The sequence below is a fragment of the Mastigoproctus giganteus genome, chromosome 5 (assembly GCF_048544385.1).
Source record: "Mastigoproctus giganteus isolate SK-2022 chromosome 5, ASM4854438v1, whole genome shotgun sequence".
NCBI classification, from domain to species: domain Eukaryota; kingdom Metazoa; phylum Arthropoda; class Arachnida; order Uropygi; family Thelyphonidae; genus Mastigoproctus; species Mastigoproctus giganteus.
This window is the reverse complement of record NC_143579.1, coordinates 168,559,672-168,582,869: the sequence shown is the minus strand read 5'-3', so window position 1 is coordinate 168,582,869 and position 23,198 is coordinate 168,559,672. Positions and strand designations below refer to the sequence as shown.

Below are 23,198 nucleotides of genomic sequence, written 5' to 3'. Positions count from 1 at the left end.
TTGAATATGATCATTTAGTTTATCCGATTCATTTAAATCCTTAAACACTACACCCGGGTTTCCAAGCAGTGTAATTCACAGAACTGAAATCTTTTGTAGTAAGAGTACCCCTTTGTGTTCATGAATAATCTGGTTGCCATTCTCTTCACTCATTTCAGGAAATCCACATTTCTTAAAATAAGTCTTCCAGAATAAGTCTTACAGTACTTAAAATGTGGCCTAACTATTGCCTTATACATGGAATAATCATCTCCTTATTCTTTTTGGTAAAATTTCTATATATCAATTACAAAATAGCATGAGCTGGCAGCTTCTCTGCACTGCTCACAGATTATGTACCTTAATGCAAAATTACTCCCAGGTCTTCATTCTTCACCCTGAGTATGGCATCATATTGATATATTAATCTGTGATTATTGTATTTGTGAATACCAGACTTCGTTTTCCACTTCTCTGCTCAGCTTCTCTGCTCAATTTTTATAGATAAATTTGCAGTGGAATACTCTGATTCATGTCATTAACCACCCTGCCAACCATCATGTCATTTGCAGACTTAGACATTAAGCCTGGTATGCTTTCATCAGTATTATTAATAAATATAAAAAGACAAAGACAATAGGAACATCACCGAACCCTAGGGACCTCCACTAATAACATTAACCAAAAAGAGCAGTGCCCACTGATAGCTATTCTCTGTTTTCTCCCACTTACCCATATCTCCATCTATAGCAGTAACTTGCTCTTAATGCCATATTGCTTTAATATGTACAGCAGTCTATTATGTGCAACAGTATCAAAAGCTTTGCCGAAATCTAAATATATCAAAATCATGTCAAAATCATTTTTTGCATTCAGTTCCTTTGTTACTGCACCTTGGTATACACTCAGATTGGTCAGACAAAATTGCCATATAACTGCATTTCTGTCTAGATGGTCCTGCATTACTTGTTTTAACGAACAACTGCATTGTTTTCTGTGGAACAGAAGTGAAGAAGTAATTACTCACTTCATCTTTTGATCCTTCCCCTTTGTGAATTGTTGAATTGAAGATTTTTAATCTATTTTTTAATTTGAGGAAACCTGTAGCCATAATTATGAGAGCATCTGTGGATTCAGGGAAGATCCCTTAATCCACAGAGGCTCTCATAATTATGGCTACAGGTTTGCTTACATCCTTTTCTCTTCTTTTTGTATAATTGCGTAGATCTCAATCAGCACAGGCATTTTCAAACTCATTGAACACAATTGCAACAGTTCCAGTCTGGCAACTCTATTGCAACAATGCATACATGGTTGTTCCACGAGGATCCAGAATAGGTTAAGCTTCCCAACACCTTGCTCCTACTCCTACTCTTAATATCATTAGTGCCAACGTATACAACAATATCACCTTTTGTGCCCTTAAAAGATGATATCTGCTCTACAACGACATCAACCTTTGCCCCTGGGAGACATACCCTGGTCCTGTTCCACCTATCCTTTTTACCCAATATGTTCCATGTTTCCCTGACAATAGAGTCACTCACAACTACTAGTTCCTGTGCATTCTGCCTTGGGGGTTGCTGCTTGTTGCGTGACGTTCAAGTGCAAGCTCTAGTGTTGATGTGGACAGCTGAGAGCTTGATGGGGCCCCTTCAATTTAGATCCTTTGAGGGCATCCAACCCTGTCCTTCAAGCTCTCATATAGGCCCATAACAATGCTGAGTTGTCGCCTGGTTTCCTCACACTCCTTACATTGCGCACACACACAAAGACATTCTCCTTGGCAATATGTCCTGTACCTGATTACTCCACAAACATCAAGCAAGCAGTGCATTTTAAAAGGCCGTGATTCAGAGGGCAACTGCCCCCCCTCAGTTCTCCCCTGAGCGACAGCACTCCCATTAGCTTGAGCCTTTTGCTTTGCTGCTCTGGTCTGAGTCATGATTTAGATTTAATTTCAATAAAATTCAATTTCAGTACAAAATTATAACCCCTAACTTATAATCCAATGCAGTTATAACACCATATATATATATATATATATATATATATATATATATATATATATATATATATGTATTTATTTTTTTTCATTATCGAGTATTATCTCCGAGCTTTGTTATATAACTTCCATATCAAGTTATGTATTATTAATAATGTTACGTTTGTAAAATCTAAGTCATTATTTAGTTAAAGTACAATTTAATTGATAATGAAGTTTAACAAAATTAATAAATTTTACTGATTAATCGATGATACTATATACCAGGAGTGGCCTACTTAATTTGTGATACGATCTACTTTTTTCCTTCAAAATGTGCCGCGATCTACCATCTCAAAAATTACATTGCACAAGGTGCACAAATCGAGGGATGACTGTATATTTAAAATTCATCGTGATCGACTGAAATTAAATCCGCGATTGACTCGTTGGCCACCCCTGCTATATACTATACTAAGCTAACACTATCTACTACTAAGCTAACGCTATCTAGTACGGGATATAATGTTGTATTGTATAACTATGGCGGCAAGTTACGAACAGTAAATCTACAGACCCTAAATATTAATTAACTTCCAAAATTTCGCTATCTAAATTCAGAATAAACCAAGGGTCTTGACTAGGTCTATAAGCTACTTATAGAAAATAATTTAATATAACAATTAAGTCAAAGCGGCTAAATATAGCTAAAAACATGCATTCACTGGAGCTTCAAAACTTGTAAAACATGTGGATTGGATACCCTTACCAATACTAAGTAATAACTTACAAATTCTCTATTGAAGTTAAAAATGAAACTAAGTATCGTAACTAGTAATATAAAGCTACTCTAGAAAATAAATTTATTTGCCAATTTAAGTCAATAAAACAGCAAAAGTTTAAAAAAAACTTCTCTTTCCCAACCTGAATTTGCCACTACTACTAATAATACTAAGAAGGAAAAAAAGTGGAGGAAACTGCCCTAACAAAAATGGAGTTACATCTTTTTACAAAAAATATTCTAAATTATATCTTTCATTAATGATGTAAAATGAACTTATCAGAAGAACTGATTTGTTACATACTTAATGTTGTATTGTAATGTTTACTATTTTATTGTTGGCTGTTTTCACTGTTTTACATGATTTTTGTAAATTAAGTCTTTCTCATTAATTGATTCTGAATGTTTGAATTCAAAAAATAAAACTTCTGAAGAATTAAAAAAATATATAAAGCGTGCCCAGTGCCGATTTAAACCATTATTCAATAGCATAGCAGTATTTACAATTTCTTTGTATTATATCTATATAATATTCAATAATTTTTCTTTATATATACATTATTTTTGATATTTAGTGATGTGTTAATACAAAATATTATTTTAGAGAAGAAAATTGGATGCAGTGTATTATTACATGCGTAGTTTGGCAGCTAGCAATCCATTTTTGTCAGCTAGGGAAAGTCTGCTGTCACTTTTTGAAGATGCGAGAAAGAAGGTAATATTTTTTAAATTTGTTTTTAAAGTTTTAAGGGTTAGGATATCATTGCAAAATAATATTTGTGATGTTTAAATACATTTTGCATACCTTTTTGGCTACAGTTGATTGGAGGATTCATATTTTAAGTTTCTGCTTGTACTCTGAGACAGTTTTGCAGCAAGAAGAGTGCTAATTACTTGATTGTCACACACACACACACACACACACACACACACACACACACACACACACACACACACACACACACACACACACACACACACAGCGAGTTTCCCTAAAAATTCTTTTGAAAATATTCTAAAGAACAAAGTTTTCCTTTTCACCAGAATGTTAATCTCATTTACAATAGAGATTACATATTTACATATGAGATTACAATAGCAGTTACAATATCATTAGGGCCTTTGGGTGCTAAGGGAGTTTTCCTGCGGTTTCTTCTATGAGTGGTGTAAACTCAGAAATAGAACAAAGTCCTATTTCTGAGTTTAGATATTTTTCTTTCATGTTTTGTAATAAGTGTTTTCTTTTTTAAGGGATAAGAAAGAAAGAAAGAAATAAGATAGGAGTCTCTGGATAGGAGTCCCCCCCCCCCCCTTTTTTTTTGACTAACTTTGTAACTTACATGCTGGGTCACCTGGAACATTATCCCTGATGTTCCAGTATCACGGCTATATCTGGTTGAAAAAATGTTACACCCTATTAAAAGTAGCTTAATGCCGATCGCATTAACGATACTATATGGAGCAAGCTTACTCCAGTATTGCAGTAAATTACATAAAACTGAACATGTCCCAGTTCATCTCATCCCATGCTAAAAGCATGTAAATTGGCTTCTGTCAGTTTGGCATACTTTTTGTTTTTGGTGATGCTTTTATCCCCATCACAACCCTTTTGGGAAACCATCTCCATTTGTAGTTCAGAAGATTATGGAGGCTGCAGTTGGCTCTACAGTAAGCTCACCAAAAATGATCAGGTGGTTACAATCAGAAAAAAAATAGACCTTTTTTGGATTATCAGTCAGAATTTCCCTACATAATAATACTCTAAATACATCAAAGGGGTGATGTGGCATATTATAACCCTAGTCATTTTTGCACCATAAAAAAACAAAACCAACCAACATCAAGGTGTTGGTTGGCATTCTCACTCCAATATGATCTGTAATTCTTACATTTAATAATCCTCTATCTTAGTCAGTGAAACCAGGATATTTAATTTGCAAAACCTGCCCATATATACCAAATCCAATAAGATGTATAATTGTCAGTGATATGGACTCTCTCAGGCAGTACGTCAAGGAACCCCATCTGCCTGCACTATGGACCAAAAAAATTTCATAAGCAAACTGCATCAACGTTTCACTCCTATGTCCGAAGTGTAGAGGAAATTGCCATGAATTTTGCAAGTCATACAAAATGTGAATCTTTGGGGAAAGAAATACAAAAGTGCAAGATAGAAAATAGTATAATATACTATAAAAAAAACTGCAGCCATTATCACAACCCACTGCAGGATGGAAGCCTCCTCAACAATTCATGTTGAGGGAAAAATGGACCACAATCTGCCATGCTGGTCCAGTGCAGGTTGGCAGATCAACTGTATTTAGCAGTCAGGGGCTTGAACCCCAGTCTACTCAAAGAGCGTGTGCTAATGCACTGCCGCTCCTGACCACTTGGCTATGGAGGCCTTACTATACTATAACATACTATATAGTATAGTATATACAGGGTGATTCACTACCAGCGCGACAAACTTGCAGGAGGTGTAGGGGGCACAAAGACTAATCAGAATCACATAGCATTGCATGGTCCGAAATGCCATCATCATAATCCGCAGGTTCCAATGATTGGACGCGTTGCAGATGGTATGAACTCATTTGGTTTGTTGACAGTATCCTCCATGCAGTGGATTGGGAAATACCAAATCGTTGGCCTATCATTCGAGTATTCGTACTCGGATTGCCTTCTGCAAGACGTAGGACATTCTCCTCATTGTCTGGTGTCCTCGTCGTTTGCTCTCGTGAAACAACCAGTCTCACATAACCTTCTGTGCACATGTGCAAAAATCGTATGATGAGGAGCACCCCTGTGCAGGAAACGTTCCTGGTACAAGAGCAGAGGGGTGCACCCGTTAGTCCGCACTCCATACACGAGGTGCATGTCGGCCAGTTCAACGTTTGAATACTCATCCATCCTACTTCCTCGGGAACCGGTTCGCAAACGCTGACTTCCGGCGGGATCACTGTTCACGCGACCTCCCGTTCAACGTCCTCTACCGCATGACAAAGGCATTTCGAACCCTGCAATGCTATGTGATTCCGGTTCATCTTTGTGCCACCTTCCTGTTCTTCCCTATTCCTGTTCTTGAACAGTCATAGCAATGAAGTTATCCATCTTCATGAGAATCTATTAATTCATGACATCTGCATCATCAAGTCAGAGAAGCCTTCTCCATCTGCCTTTTGCCTTATTTCAACAACTGATACGTTAAAACATAAGGATCCCTTAGAGTCAGTCTTTTAAAAAGAATTTCCAAGCACAGTTCATAGTAGTGACTTTGCTTCAACCCATAACACCACAATGTTGGTATTATGGGTTGAAATAATAACCCTTACAATGAAAGATTTCTTCTGCTCACTAATGGTTGGTCCACTCCATGGATTTTTGAAGTTGCCTGTTTCATCCAGAAGCTGAGAAAAAGTCATTCTGGGGTAGTAAGCCTTAAAAAGCCCAGCGTGTACATAGAAACGAAGAGTATCAGGAACTGAGCAAAGTCATGAAGCTCTGTTTAAGCCAGGACAAACAGGATTATATTAATCAAAATTGTAAAGAAATCGAATACCACAATGAATGAAACAATACTAAGAAGATGTATGGTGTTATTAAGTCCTTAAGACAAAAGTTCTGTCCAAATTTTAATGTAATTAAGGACTCCAAGGGCAAAATTTTAACAGAGGAGAACATAATTAAAGGAAGGTGGAAAGAACACTGTGAGCAACTCTTCATAGTACCTGCTGATACTAACAATCTGCCACCCCATTTTCAAGAGTGCTCATGAGCCAGTTCTACTCCAGGAAGATTTTGAAAAAGCCATCAGAGAACTGACGTGTTGCAAGTCACCTGGAATTGAAGAAATCCCAGCGGAATTGATTAAAGCTACTGGTGTGAAAGGCACTGAGTTTTTTCATAAAATGATTGTGAAGATCTGGGAAATGGGACAGTGGCCATGATATTAAAAGGAATCAATTTTTATTCCCTGATTTTAAAAAAAAAAAAAAAAAGGAGATCTGAAAATGTGCTCAAATTACAGGACTATTAGCCTAATTTCTCATGCTGTCAAGATTCTTCTTAAAATCATACTAAACAGAATTTAAAGAAAACTTGAAGAAATGTTGGAAGAGCAATCAGGTTTCAAAAGGGGCAGAGGAACCAGAGATCAGATCTTAAGTCTACAGCTGATTATTGAAAAATGTAAATAATTCCATGTTCTAGTCGTTTTGTGTTTTATAGATTAATTAAAAGCATTTGGTTGTGTTCAACATGAGAAACTATGGGAAGAAATGACTAATATGGGATTCCTAATCCACATAATTCAGCTGATTAAGCTACTATACCAGGAACAGGAAGGAACTGTGAGAACCAACATGGGAAACAGACTTTTTCAAAATCTGTAAAGGTGTCAGGCAGGGCTGCATTTTTCACCCCCCCCCCCCTTTATTCTTTATGCCGAAGATATCATGCATGAAACTTTGGAAGGTTTAGACACTGGCATCAAATTTGGAGGACTGAAGATAAACAGCCTTCGTTACACAGATGATACTTTGCTAATTTGCAATTCCAAGGATCATCTTAAAGAAACTTTGAGGAGAGTATGTGAAGCAAGTAAGAAAAAAAGGACTGTTTCTGAATGTGTGTAAAACTAAAATTATGGTGACTGGTGATAATCTTGGTTCCAGTAAAGTGAAGGTTAATGGGCAAGATATTGAAGCAGTTGATGAATTTGATTACTTAGGGTCAAATAAAAATAAAATAACAATGGTGACTGCTCAAATGATGTAAAGAAATGATAAGCAATTGCTAAAACATTGGTCACTGATCTGATGAAATTATGGAGAGATCAAGATCTGCCCCTAAAGACGAACTGAGAATCATTGATTCATTAATTTTTCCCATTGCCACTTATGGATATGAAGGATGGATCTGAAGAGAGTTGACAGGAAGTCAACAGCTGACAAGGCTCTGCCTGATGATTGGAACAGCCAAGCACAGATGATCTCTCCCCCACCTCAGCATGATTTGGGCTGTTCTTTTCCTCTTCATAGGGAGACAGGGGCTAGAAGAAAATAATACAAACATTTGAAGCCATAGTACTGGAGAAAAGTGGATGCTGAAGCAAAAAAAATCTTATGTGTACCCTGTATGCACGAAAGATGTTTTATATGTAAACATCTTTGACGACACCTACTAAATTTCGAACGGCTAGAACCGAAATCATGAAATATGTAATTTATGCTCACACCCGCTACTTACTCAACTGAATCAATGTTAGTGATAAATAAGATAAACATGCCTGCTGCTTACTCTACCAAATCAACGTTTGGAAGAGTTTAGGCCAAATTGCCTAATTATCCATTTGATTGTAGGGATTTGCTGAATAGTATGATTGCAATAATACAAGTATTTGTATTGTTACAAATTTTTACAAATTGTTACATCGTACTATTGTGTTGGCTCATGTTACTCTGTTACGTTTTGTTGCAAATTACACATGCAGCGCTATGGGATCTGCAAGAAACTACAGTATCCACGCATAATACCCTAACGAAACTATGACTTGGCTCAGGATCTCAACGAGTACAAGTGCGAGGCCGACCGGGCTAGCCGAGTGGGTAAAGTACCTGCCCGGAACCCAAAGGTCGCGGGTTCGATTCCCGCCTCGGGCTTGGATCAAAGTACTGCAAAAACCTTGGGAGGTGCAATATGGCCACAGAAGCCGATGCGCCAACAACTACCAAATCAAAAAAAAAAAAAAAAACAAGTGCAAGATGGTAATGCTGCACATCCCATTTTGCAATGAGGAAACAGAGATACTGTTAGAGATGAAATATGTCAAGATCTACGATGACAATGGAGAGCTCATATTAGATCATAAATTGTATGAATCGAACTTGGACATTCGCAAAATGATTGAAATACGTAAGACGATATATCAAGACAATGACGATGTTGACCCTGACGAAGCATGCAGTATTTAGCATTAGCATTAGTTGAGGCATATGATACAAGAAAGCAAGCTTATACAGTATCAGCCAAAATAAAAAAAAACAAAACTCTTCCATTTTACCCATCCAGTCACTCCAAACATTTGTCTAGTTCAGCCTTAAATTTATTTAAGCTATCAACTTCCACAACAACAGATGGAAGTCTGTTCCAGCAATCAACTACCTGTTGGCTAAAGGCAAACTTCCGCACATCTATTCTGCAACTGTCTTTCCTCAATTTGAATCTATACCCCCTCAGGTTTTTAGTCTGAGCAAGAGGAAGTATCCCGTCAAACCATTCAAAGCCTTATACACCTCAATCAGATCACCTTGCAGGTGCCTAGTCTCCAGATGCTGCAACTTGCAGAACTTAAGCCTTTATTCATAAGTGCACCCTTTTGTTCCTCCCACCACTCTTGTTGCCCTTCTCTGTACTTGTTGTTGCAACTTTACATCCTTCCTAAAATTAGCCTTCCAGACCTGTATACAGTACTCAAGGTGTGGTCTAACCATTGCCTTATACAAAGAGATAATTATCTCCTTGTCTCTGCTAGCAAAATTCCTATATATCATTTGACAAAACTCCATGACTGCTCTGGCAGCCCATCTGCACTGCACAATGACCCCCGGATCTTTTTCATTCTCCACCCCCCTGAGTATAGTACCACAGAGTTGGTATGTTTCTCTTGGGTTACTGCTACCTATAAGCAGTACTTTGCATTTGTCAATGTTAAACTTCAGTTGCCACTTCTCAGCCCATCTGCCTAAGTTTTCTAGATCCTGTTGCATTGGCATACTGTGTTTAGTGTCATTAACAACCTTGCAAACCTTTGTATCATCTGCAAACTTGGTCATTAGGCCTAATATACCTTCATCGATATCATTGATAAATACACAAAACAACAATGGGCCCAGCACTGAACCTTGGGGAACTCCGCTAATAACATTAGTCCACGTAGAGCAGTGTCCATTTATTACCACTCAACCATCCCTTTATCCATTGCAGTAACTTGCCCTTAATGCCATACCGCTCCAGTTTGTACAATAGTCTTCCATGTGCAACAGTATCAAAAGCTTTCCTGAAATCCAAGCGTATGATATCAAAATCATTTTTAGCTTCCAGTTCTTTTGTGACCACATCATAGTATCCAATCAAAGTGATCAGACAAGACTTCCCCTTAACAATCCCATGCTGTGTCTGAACTATTGCTGCTGTCTTGTCTAGGTGACCCTGTATCACCTCTTTAACCAGTGACTCCATTATTTTCCTCAGAACATTAGTTAAACTAACAGGTCTATAATTATTTTTGTCACCCTTTGATGAACCCCCTTTGTCAATTGGAGATATATTTGCACATATCCAGTCTATGGGGACCTCCCCTGACTCCAAGGATGCTCTTATAATTATGGCTAAGGCTTTGCTTACTTCCCTAGCTGCCTCTTTCATTATAACTGGATAGATTACATCTGCCTCAGGTGCCTTTTTTATGTTTAACTTCAGTAATTTCTCCTCCACATTGCTCTCAGTTATCACAAAATCGCCTGTTAGAGTTTGATAAATGTCTGGCATTCCCCTCCTTGCATAACTCCTCATGTGTGAATGTAGATGCAAAATGCTCATCCAGTTTATCAGCTACTTGAGCAGGGATCATCAATAGTCAAACCATCTATGTTAAGTGGACCAGTGTGATTCATCCCCTTCCTTCTTGAGTTTACATAGGTGGAACTTACGTAAAGAACTCTTTGCTGTTTTTCTTTGTGTCCTTTACCAAAGGTTTCTTGTAATCTGCCTTCGCCTGCCTAACCTCCTTTGTGACTTGATTACAGACTAGCTTATATCTGTCGTAGGCTTCTGTGTCACGTGATAATTTATATGCATCCTTCTTCCCTCCCATCAGCCTCATTAATTCATCCGACATCCATTTAGGCCTGAACCTTGAACAATATTTCTTAGTTGGTATGAGAAGCCTAGTAGCCTCCAAGGTTAAGTCCTGAAGGCTTCCCATTTAGAATTCACCGTTGGTAACATCATCAGTTGATCCTATTATAGAATTTAAAAACTGTCGACCTCTGTAGTTACCTTTACGAAAACAAAAACCCTTCCCTTTACCCTTGATCGTAGTTACATCTTTAAGTAGGTTCTAGCCCGGGGGAGCCCGTGACCACCAAATACGGAGGATGCGGAAAGTTCAGGGAATGACCACTGCATATCCCCGGAGCAACATGGCCTTAGTTGCTAATGCTCCTAAAAACCAAATAACAAACAACATCTTTAAGTAAATCCCACATCAGTACACTCTGATCACTGTCATCCAGTGGTTCCTTTATCTGTAAATTCCTAATGCATGTGTCATCACTGCTGATAATCAGATCAAGGGTATTACTTCCTATGGTTGTCCCTCGAACATGTTACTGTCGAAAACAATCCTCCAATAAATCGACAAAAGTCTTGCTAGCATGCGACTGACCAACCCACAAGTTCCAGTCAATATCTGGAAAGTTAAAATCCCCATTACAAGACATTCTGATTTACTGGCCCATTCTGTTTCTCTGCACTACTGTTCATTGTACTCAGCGTGATTAGGCGTATAACATATTCCTACTCTCATTTTCCCTTTCCCAGTGTTTATATCACACCAAACAGACTCAACATAACACTGTTCACCCATGTCAACTGGATGCACTTCCTTAGATTTTATGTGTTTCTTGAAATTAATTTCAAGTTCATTAATTTCAATTTTAATAGTTTAGTTCTCTGTTTATAATTATAAATTACATGTAATGGCTCAGTTCTCTCATGTTGCTAGAGTGTATATGCACCATTGTGAAGAAATTAATCTATTCTATACTTTGTATTAATAAACTGCTACCATTCTTTTATACAAATTAGCAAAAATAGCATATACAAATGACTTAATATGAAATATGCATTTTTGTTAAAAGAATGGTTATGTTTTAGTACGAGCAAGCCGAGAAAAAACGTCCTGAAGACAGATCTCAAGAACTAGCAGTAAAACATGGAGATGCAATAGATGAAAGATATGAAGTGTGGATTCGACCAGATGGTACAAGCTCTCATAGATCAAGCAGATCAGATGATGAACAAGAAAATGATGAACTGAATCAAATGTCAACTGTGGATGTGAGTAAGAATATAATTTATATTTTTTCCCTTCTGCAGTGTCTGAGAAAGTCTGTTCTAAGCTACGTTTTATTTAGATTTTTAATGATGTATGTAAAGTAATCAAATTTTTTTTTCCCTATGATATGTGTATTTTGCAGCATACATAATGTATATAGATTTTATAAAGAAATGAATGGCTCTTATTTTACTTAATTTGCTTATTTTTTTTTTTATCTAGGAGTAGAATTAATCCAAATCACCACAATTGCCATCCCATTGGGTCTGTGGTTGCTCTTGTTGAACTAAATACAAGAATTTTACATATAAGATAATAACCTCTATCCACAGATAGAGGTTATCCACTGTATGAATTAGTAATCAGACAACCTCTTAAATACTATGGATGTGCCATTTCAGGAGAGATATTGATTTGTTTGAAAGGATACAAAAGAGGGCAATGAGACTACTGTGTTTGGATGGATATTCTGAAAGGCAGTGTTTTTGTTTTTTTTTTTACCTTTTGATATATTTGAATTTAGAATGAAAGCTAGAGTGATTTTTGCCCTTCATTAGCACAAATTTTTGCACTAAAGTGTTATTTGGATTGCCCTACCACAGTGGTTCTTAACCTAGGGTACATGTACCTCCTAGGAGTACTTAAGTCTTTCAGGGGTACACAGGTCTTGATATGTAAACATATGGAAAATACAATATTTCTTGTAATAAACAAAAAAAAATTCATCCCTTATGAATATCACTATATGTATTTAGTGATATGAAATATATTTAAATTATTTTACTTATGTTTTTACAACAAATAATTGTTGAGAACTTTAAAATTCAATGTTTTAATTTCCGCCTATCCTCTCCATCGTAGGCCGGTGCGCGATTTTCCAAGAAACAATAACTCCGTTTATCAGAGGAGCCATGAATCTTTTATTTCCATTTGTGACAAATTATGTGTGAGAAGTGGGATTTTCAACCCTCGTTTTATTAAAAACAAAGAAACAAAATAGGCTTCATGCGTGTTTCTTTATCGAAGATGGTTCCCCAGTTGTTCACTGTTTTAACAATGAACAAACAGCAACAATGCTCACATTAAACTTCTGGTTTTATTTTTTTCTATTTGCTTTTTTATTTATTTTAATTTCTATACATTATTTATGCTTGTTAAATATTTAAGATTACTAAAATATTTTACAAATAAGTAAATAAAGATATTTTATAATGGGGGTATGCAATTGATGTTAAATTTGACAAGGGGTATGTAGGTTAAGAACCACTGCCCTACCATATTGAATCGCCACTGATGTAATGGGGGTATGCAATTGATGTTAAATTTGACAAGGGGTATGTAGGTTAAGAACCGCTGCCCTACCATATTGAATCGCCACTGATGTAATGGGCGATGTGACTCATTGGTGTCTATTCACATCTGTTCTCTCTGTCATGATTAGTTCCCTCACAATGTTCGGAATATAAAATAAAATTAGAGAATTTCTGTGTTGTTTTTTATTGTATGGTAATGAGTAGATTGTAAATTAATAAGAGAAGTTTACCTCGATATAACACGTAGAACACTTCCATATGATACTCTCCAGAAATTAAAATGGAAAAATCGAAAAACTTACATTAGAGTAACAAATAGTTTAAAAAATAATTAAAAATCAATTTAACACAATAAAACTCAATTTAACACAAAACAATTTAACACAATTAAAAATAAGAAAATTAATTAAAAGAATTTAACGAAAAAAATTGCAAAACGATTTTCCTTCCTGAAGCTGACAATGCTTTTTGACCATATGTCGTGACATATCACAGGAATGAAAATTGCCGAATAGGGGTGAGTATGAAACTTAAATAGGGATTATTTGTCTTTGCGCATGCGCGTAAAAGCCCACAAATCGGAGATGAGATATGGCCGACGAACATTAACAGAATTTTCATGTAATTTAATTTCTATGGTTTCTGCAATTAGTAGTTCCGTATAATTACGTTGGACACTTAAGTATTTTGGCCTCGTTAAATAAAAAAGTGTTTTTCGTTAACGGCATGAAAGGCTAATTCTGAATGAGAAGCACGAACCGAGGTAGCATTGATTAATACGAATATTCAAAGGAAAATGCGTCGAACCCTGATAAGACGAGTTGCAATCATCGCAAGAAATATTGTATACCAGGTCATTAATTTGCGTTGTGAACTAGGAAAGGACTGATCGATTGATAGTTCAGTATAATATGTAATTTCCGTATTGGCCTGGCCACAATTTTAAATTCAGTATCTTTAAAGAATCTGTTAAGCTGTTTGTGCCACTGTTCAACATATGGGACAGAAATAAAGTATTTTTTGATATTACTATTATTGATTGGTGTAGTATTTTGTATCCTATCCTTAGCTCGTACCCTAATTCGGTTTATTGTAGTAAGGGGATAACCCCTGTTTAAGAATCTGCTGGTTAATATTTGTATTTCTGAGCCCAAAGCAGATTCCATCGTTGAATATTTGTAGGCATTTAGAAATTGATTAAAGATAATCGATCTTTTGTAGGTGAACGGGTGATAGCTGTTATAATGTAGAAGCATACCAGTGTTTGTAGGTTTTCGATGGATGTTAAATTGGATTTTATTTGAGTCCCGAGTAAGTGTGAAATTTAGAAAATTTAATGACTTTGTATCCGTATCCTCCCTTTCCAATGTAAATTTGGGCCTAGAATGAATATTATTAGACAAATGTAAAATGTCTTGGATAGTACTACTATCAGTAATAACTAGAACATTGTCTAAATACCTCCCATAGTATGTGATACTATGGGAGGTATTTAGACGGGGTCGAAAAGGCGTCAAATGTATATGCTCTATCGTTGAGAGATAGATCTCCGCTATTAAGCCGCTCAAGCTCAATCCCATTGGCAAACCAAAAATTTTTTTGTACACTTTGTCTCGAAAGGTGATATAGTTGGCCTCAACTAACAGTTTAATTAAGTGAAAAATTTCCTTAATAGGAAGCTTCGTATAATTAATCGGTATAGAGTTTTTATTTAACATATCCCAAATAATATCTAATGTGTATTCAATGTTTACATTTGTATATAATGAGGTATCATCTAGTGAGAATAAATTGTCATTATCGCCAAGTCTACAATCCTTAAGGTTATTAAATAATGTATCGTAGTTCTTAATCCCAAATTGTATCGCCTGTCTAAAGGGTTTTATAATGCTATATACATGTGTGGCTAAGGATGAAAATGCCGAGTTTCTGTAGGAAACAATAGGCCGAATAGGAAATCCAGTCTTGTGTAATTTTACCTGACCAAAAAGTGCAGGAATATTGTATGTTCTGGCCTTCAATTCCTTTAACTGAACCATAGTAATGCAGTCATTTTTTCGATATGTGGTTAACGTTTTATTTTATTGATTGACTAAATTGGTAAATAGTGCCGGGTCTACTTCAAGATAAGTGGAGGCATTTGAAACAACTGATTCTAACTTATTAATATAATCAGGTTTATTGAGTATTACCACTGTATCTCCTTCATCTGCCCTCTGTATATATATAATAATGTCTTTATTTTCCCGAAGTTCAATTAAAGCTGAACTGTCATGTGTATTCAATTTAGGAAGTTGTGTTTCTTTTATGTTATTCAACACTTGGTTAACTTGTTGAATAAATAAATCTTTTTGTGGAATATTACGAAGTCCAAATTTAACATCAGTTACACACTGTTTTTTAGGTAGTTCTCGGGGCGCCTCCGTAGCCAGGTGGGAAGGAGCAGCAGTGCGTAGCACATGCTTCTTGATTAGACCGGGGTTCGAGCCCGTCACCACCAAATATGGATGATGCGGAAAGATCAGGGAATGACCACCGCATATCCCGGAGCAATATGGCCTTAGTTGCTAATGCTCCTAAAATCCAAATAACAAACAAACAAACAAACAACAGCTAGTTTTCGAGGTGGTAAATTATGATTTAATCCTTTGGTTAAAAGTGAAATCTGGTCCTGCGATAGCAAATAAGAGGAAAGATTTGTAACCTGTTGATATGTCGGTTCGTTGAATGCTGGGCGAGGGGGTGTTCACGAACTAGCTGACATATTCTGTGGTAGCACGTTGTGTGCGTGGGGGGGGTCGTCACCCAACTTGTATGCAGTTGGCCGCAAGCCCACGACAATGTGATTGTGTTAGAATTCGTATGAATATGTCTTGACCCTCCCGATAATGTTTGTAATTTGTTAATGTGTCTGTTTTTTATATCTGAGGCCTGTGCTTCCCATCTCAAATCTATGGAGGTCTTCAATACAGACCCATCATTAGGATGTAGATAATTTTTTAATTTATGGCAAAGCTTCCTAACCTGGGAAAGGTATTTTTGTTTATTAGTATATCAAGATTAGAAATACAGTGGGACCAACTGATGATGTTACCAACAGCAAACTCAAAATGGGAAGCATTCAAGGAACTAATCTTGGTGGCTACCAGGCTTTACATACCAACTAAGAAATATTGTTCAAGGTTTAGGCCTAAATGGTTGTCAGATGGACTAATGAGACATGTGGCAGAGAAGAAAAATGCATGGGATACATACAAATTAATGGGTGACATGGAAGCCTATGATAGATATAAGTTGGTCTGTAACCAAGTCACAAAGAAGATTAGGCAGGCAAAGGCAGACTACGAAAAATCCTTGGCAAAGGATGCAAAGAAAAACAGAAAGGAGTTCTTTACATACTTGAACTCGAGAAGGAAAGGGATGAATCAGATTGGTCCACTGGATATTGATGGTTCAACAGTTGAGGATCCTGCTCAGGTGGCTAACAATCTAAACGAGTATTTTGCATCTACATTCACGCATGAGGAGTTATTCAGGAAGGAGAATGATGTAGGTAAAGTAAACATTGGCAGTGAGCTGGATGATTTTGTAATAACTGAGAGGAAAGTGGAGGAGAGATTGTTGAGGATAAACATAAAAAAGGCACCTGGGGTGGATGGGATCTATCCAGTTATATTAAAGGAGGCAGCAAAGGAAGTATGCAAACCCCTAGCCATAATTATGAGAGCTTCTTTGGACTCAGGGGAGGTACCCATAGACTGGAGATGTGCAAATGTAACCCCAATTCACAAAGGAGGATCAAAGGCTGACACAAGTAATTATAGACCTGTTAGTTTAACTTCTGTTCCAGGTAAATTAATGGAGGCACTGGTTAAAGAAGCACTGCAGGATCATCTAGACAAGAATTCAGTTATAGCTCAGACGCAGCATGGTTTTGTTAAGGGCAGGTCTTGCCTGACCAATTTGATTGGATACTATGATGTAGTCACAAAAGAACTGGATGCAGGGAATAACTTTGATATTATATATTTGGATCTTAGAAAGGCTTTTGATACTGTTGCACATGGAAGACTGCTGCACAAATTGGAGCAGTGTGGCATTGGAGGCAAATTGCTGCTATGGATAAGGGGATGGTTGAGTGGCAGAAGACAGAGAGTGGTAATCAATGGACACTGCTCAACGTGGACTAATGTTATTAGTGGAGTTCCTCAAGGTTCAGTGTTGGGTCCATTGTTGCTTTCGGTGTTTATGAATGATATTGATGATGGGATATCAAGTTTAATGTCTAAGTTTGCAGATGATACAAAGGTTGGCAGGGTCGTTAAGGACACTACTGACGCTATGCTGCTGCAACAGGATCTGGAAAGGTTGAACAGATGGGCTGAGAGGTGGCAAATGAAGTTTAACATTGACAAATGTAAAGTACTACATATGGGTAACAGTAACCCCAGAGCAATGTATCAGCTCTGCGGTACTACACTGACAGTGGTGGAGAATGAAAAGGACCTGGGGGTAATTGTGCAGGCAGATATGAAGTTCTCTGAGCAGTGCAGACGAGCTGCAAGAGTAGCTCATGGTGTCTTGTCAATGATATACAGGAATTTTTCTAGCAGGGATAAGGAGGTGATTATTCCATTGTATAAGGCAATGGTTAGGCCACATCTTGAGTACTGTATACAGGTCTGGAGGCCTCATTTCAAGAAGGATGTAGAGCTGCTGGAACGGGTACAGAGAAGGGCAACAAGATTAGTAAATGGAACAAAGGGTTGCTCTTACGAAGAAAGGCTTAAGTTTTGCAAATTACAGAGTCTGGAGACTAGGCACCGGCGAGGTGATCTGATAGAGGTGTATAAGGCTTTGAATGGTTTGAGCATGCTCAATGCCAATGGGATTCTTCATCTTTCTCAGAATAATCACCTCAGAGGGCATAAATTCAAATTGAGGAAGGACGGATGTCGGATAGATGTGCGGAAATTTGCCTTTGGCCAGCGGGTGGTTGGTTGGCGGAACCGACTTCCATCACTTGTTGTTGAAGTTGATAGCCTAAACAAATTTAAAGCTCAACTGGACAGGTATTTCGAACGAACGGAGGGGTGAAATGGGAGAGGGTTTTTTTTTTTTTTGCTGATGCTGTATAAGCTTGCTTTCTTGCATCATATGCCTCTACTAATGCTAATGCTAAAGATTTTAAGGCAAGCTTATCGATATTACATGATGTGGCAAGTGCTAGTTGTTTTATGCCTGAAATTTTTTGATTTAAATTGACCCTAGCAAACTTCAGAACAATGTTGTTTTCAAGGCAGTATTTTAGAAACGAAATATGGTAACTTTGGGCCGAGTATCTTAGTGGTAATTTAAAGTAATTTTGCACCAAGCTGTTCAAGAAAATCCCCCATAATTATGTGTATCGATAGGTTATACCTGGGGAGAAAGGAAGTGAATGAAATAGTCAATTAGAGTTTAAAAAATGAATTAGATAGTATGAACCAGAGCTGTAATGCTCTATTCATACTATCTAAGTAATGAATAGAGAAAATGTCAATCAAAAATTGATCAACTTACTGCTGAATCACTGCAGTTTTTGACATTGAACTGACATTAATGCAGCAGGTATGATGAACTCCCAGTTTCTGCTTATCTTTTTTTTCCACAGTATAATATGATTTGTATATATCCATTGTATGAAAGCACATTGCTCTTAGAGAAGTTTTTTGCATAGTAAAAATCCATTAAATCCATTCCAGATTATATTAAAAAATAATAATAATAAAGCTGTAATGTAATTTGTTTGTTAATTCAGGACATGTTCCTGTATAGAAGAATCACCTTTGAAGGAAAATAAAAATAACACTTTGGCCCAACATGGCATACTGAGTAAGATTTAAAGATTTATGAATTATTTTAAAAGATGAATACTAAATATATAACTATAGTAATAACTCTGAACTGTTTAACTGCACACATTCTCAAATATCTTTCAATAAAATTATTTTCAAAAGTATTTTGTTACCTAGATATGAGTAATATAAAGGTCAAAAACAAGGTTCCAGTTTAATGTTTGGTGGTTAGTTTATTTAATCAGTAAATTCCTTTCCTAGTGAAGTGTGTTTTTTGTTTTTTTTTATTTAGTTTTTTTTTATATCTTTCATTTATATCATTTTTGTTCAGTTTCTCTGTCAAAAGAATCAAGCAATAGTTTTGGGGGGTGGGGAATGCCTATGTCCAGATTTGATTGTGTACACATTTTGAAAACATGCATGAAACTCTTTATGTTACACTACTGGTTCGACCATTAGCAGTGTTTATAATATTCTGATTTACAGTGTCAGTCATTTATACATACATAGCAATTACTTAATTTCGTATTTAAAAATTAAGTCATTAACTTTCCATTACCTATATCCTCAATTTAACAAAGCTACTTGTAGTTGGCGGCAGGTCACCTGACAATTTCTCACTTATCTCACTTGTAATTTCTGTATGAATGTTATTTTTATGGGTGGTAAGAATGTAGGAATGCTATTTTTGAGGGTCACCTGTCAGGTAACCTGCAACCACTGCTTTGTTAAGAAGGATGTGGAGCTCTTGAAACAGATGCAGGGAACAGTGAGATTAGTGAGCAGGACAAAAAAGTACCTTTACCCTAAAAGACTTCACTTCTGCAAATTTCATCGTCTGAAAACTAGGCAGCTGCAAGGAGATCTAACAGAGGTGTTTAAGGCTTTGAATGGATTGAATAATATTGGTCGCATCCTTAGTCTTGCTCAGAAACCCCCATAAAGAAGCATAAATTTAATTGAGTAAGGATAGATGTTTGAAAATTTGCTTTCAGCAGAATTGATTGTTGGGAAAAAAAAACTTCATGGTGTTGCAGAAGTGGGTAGTTTGAATAAACTTAAAGAAGTACTAGTTGTGTTGGCCAACATGATTTTTACCTCCACTAATGTATCAAATTCTTGCAATCAGTTTTTATGTGTGGATATTTAAAGAAATTCATAAAATTCACATCACAGTTTCTACATATACAGATTTTTGTGTTTACTCAGAGGAAAAAATCTACAGTATTATTAAATGTGATATTAATTTTTCTGTACTTGCAAGATTGGCAATCAGGAAAAAACTTGGTATCTGTATATGTGTTGCATTACATGCACCATAAATCTGAGGATGTGGCTAATTGGGAAAATTGAAAAGTGTCTTTTGCTGTTCATATGGTGTGGCAAGAACCATGCAATCACATTACTGCTATTTTATACATGATAAAAATATCAGGGATGTCGAAAAAAGCAAGTACAGAATTTGGTATTCCACTTTTTATTATCTGCCCACAGTCATTCAACAGTATAGTTATTATACCACTGCTATTGTGTAATTGCTAGTCTATCACCTAATTTTTGGCCCATTTTGTCTAGAGGTTCGAAATACTTATGTCATTCCATATAGATTGCTATGACTGTAGTCTCCTGAAGTAGTTACCCATGATAATATATCCATTTAATTATTTTCTTATTAATGTTTCTTATTATATTTCATTTCTTCTTATCAATTTTGGCTTCACTTCAAATTATAAATGAAAAAAAAAAAAAAAAAAAACCTCACTTTTACATTTTATAATTTATTTCTAATTTAATTTTCTTGCTTTTAGTTACTTGCTGAAGTTTAATTTTGTCTTTTGTGTAATAATTTTATGTGTTATTAGTTACTATATGCTTAGATCTTTACTTTCTTTAAATGTTTACTCTTGTTTTTCTCACTTTCTTTACTTCTTATAGGTTTGTCATTCTATACATTGAACATCATATCCACCTATTATTGATTTCATTTATTTATATTTACATATTTTTTTTTAGTTGAACAGAAGATTTGTTACAAGTTTTTTGCATGTTCATGGAAAGCTGTTTACCAAAGTTGGGTAAGTCAATTCTGCATTAATATGTATAGTAAACTCTTTTTATAGCACTTTTGAAGGGACTTGTCTCAAAGAGTACTAAAAATGGTATCTCTCTCTCTCTCTCTCTCTCTCTCTGGGTGCTGTTTTTATTTACTTATGAAGAAATAGTTAATATTTAAGTTGGAAACTTGCACATTTATTTGGAATTCATGCAACTGTTTCTTGACAAAAAAACATGACCAAAAGAATTGCAACAGATTTTTTTTGAAAAACGAAAAGATCATAATTCCTTTCTTCAATGTGTATTGCATCTACTAACACAGCGCCTCTGTAGCCAGGTGGGAAGGAGCAGCAGTGCGTAGCACACGCTTCTTGATTAGACTGGGGTTCGAGCCCATCACCACCAAATACGGAGGATACGGAAAGGTCAGGGAATGACCACCGCATATCCCGGAGCAATATGGCCTTAGTTGCTAATGCTCCTAAAAAAAAACCAAATAACAATAACAACAAGCATCTACTAACACAAAATCAAGGAAATTCATCCATTGGAAGCCACACTGGAATTGTTTTTAGGGAGCAATATCTGTACAGCACGTTTTCTGGATATATATTTGATCTTCTAACGAAATTTCAAGAAAAAATTTCTATTGATAGCTGCATTACAAACTTAAAAAACTTGTGTCTTCACATGAACATTCGTAAAATCAAACAATAATAATTGTTTATTGCACAGAAAGTAATCCATTACAGTGTGGGTAGTGGTGAATGTTTTCTGCTTCAAATGGATGGCAAGTACTTGTCAATATTCCATCTAGAAATAATGTCAAGTGGTGGGAAGACGGTAACATAGGTGTTTTTTCTGAGAAGTCTCGTGCAGTAAAATTAAACAGGAAGTTACCCTTTATGTTACTGAAAGTAATTCTGTAAGACACCAAGTCTTACAAATACCCTTAATCTCTGAATAAGAATAGCAGTAGAAATCATCAAATAATTTTACAAACAAAAAAAAATGATTTCCACACCACGGTATAAAATTTTGATTCCCCCCCCACTAATTAACATTAGAAGTTCATCAAAACTCTGTAACGACATTCTGCAAAATAAAATAAAAAACCTTCTCGGGAGGCTTCCATGTGTTTCAACCAATATAAAACTGTCCTGTTTTTAACCTGTTTTGAATTTTCTGGATGAAGCCACCATCATTGTTTTCTCTTTCTACTCACAATGAACACTATACATAAATGGGCAATACGTTCAACTTGAACATCTTGAAACTGGGAATAGAAAAAGTGAGTCACTGGTGATATCCAATGAAATGTTAGAAGTGACCCATCTAGTTTGAAACGATCTGATGTTAGGAGAGCTACATGTAGTTTGCTGTTTTGGAGGTGTTCACAACACCAGCTGACTCTTGCGTTTCAAGCACTTGTCTAGTAGCCCTAAATAATTGCTGGAATTTAGTCTATTATTCCTTTCCCAAAACCAAAATCAAGAGGGGGATTTCTGGGTTTATATTCCTTCTTGGGACCTTAAAAATATATAAATGGGAAAGCATTTTAAAAAGGAGTTCTATAGACATTTCAAAAGTGGGAAATTATAACAGGAGTTTAACACATCACTAAAGTAGTTTTTCTATAGTGCCAGCGAAATTCCTCTTTCTGAAAAATTATTCTCAAATAGCAGTGATGCTGTTGTTTGAGATCAGTTGTACTAGATCATACTAACTAAATACAGTGTGGTAGATGCCCCATGAATCTGGCATCCTCAGGACACGGTAAATGTGAAATTTTTGGAAGTGCTATTTTTTGAAACTTGTGCACATAGTCTATGTATCCAGGGATAATTTGTACTGTGTATGTATTCTATTCTTGGAGAGCTCGTTTGAGCCAACAGAATAATTTAATGCAGTCACATGATCAGAGACTAATTTTTAATTTTAGTGTGAATTTAGCAAGAGTTTTCAATGACATATTGGACAAGGCAACTTTTGTATTTTGTACCCACTAATATCTGATTTACGGATATTAGCTAGTCTAGATTACAAAAGTTTTGTCCATGTCGTAGTATCAAGTTTTGAGACAATAGGATTTCCATAATGGTTTTTATATGATGTCAAGGGTTTTCAGTTG

General features: G+C 36.2%; 1 protein-coding gene across 1 annotated transcript in view; it reads left to right on the top strand.

Moving 5' to 3' along the window:
* LOC150085823 (telomerase-binding protein EST1A-like) overlaps positions 1 to 23,198 on the top strand; it is a 228,408-nt gene that overhangs the window by 99,046 nt on the left and 106,164 nt on the right. The window contains 3 exon segments of the mRNA XM_090374707.1: positions 3,349 to 3,459; positions 11,682 to 11,864; positions 21,026 to 21,087. Of these exon segments, the coding sequence (XP_090230833.1) occupies positions 3,349 to 3,459; positions 11,682 to 11,864; positions 21,026 to 21,087 (356 nt within the window).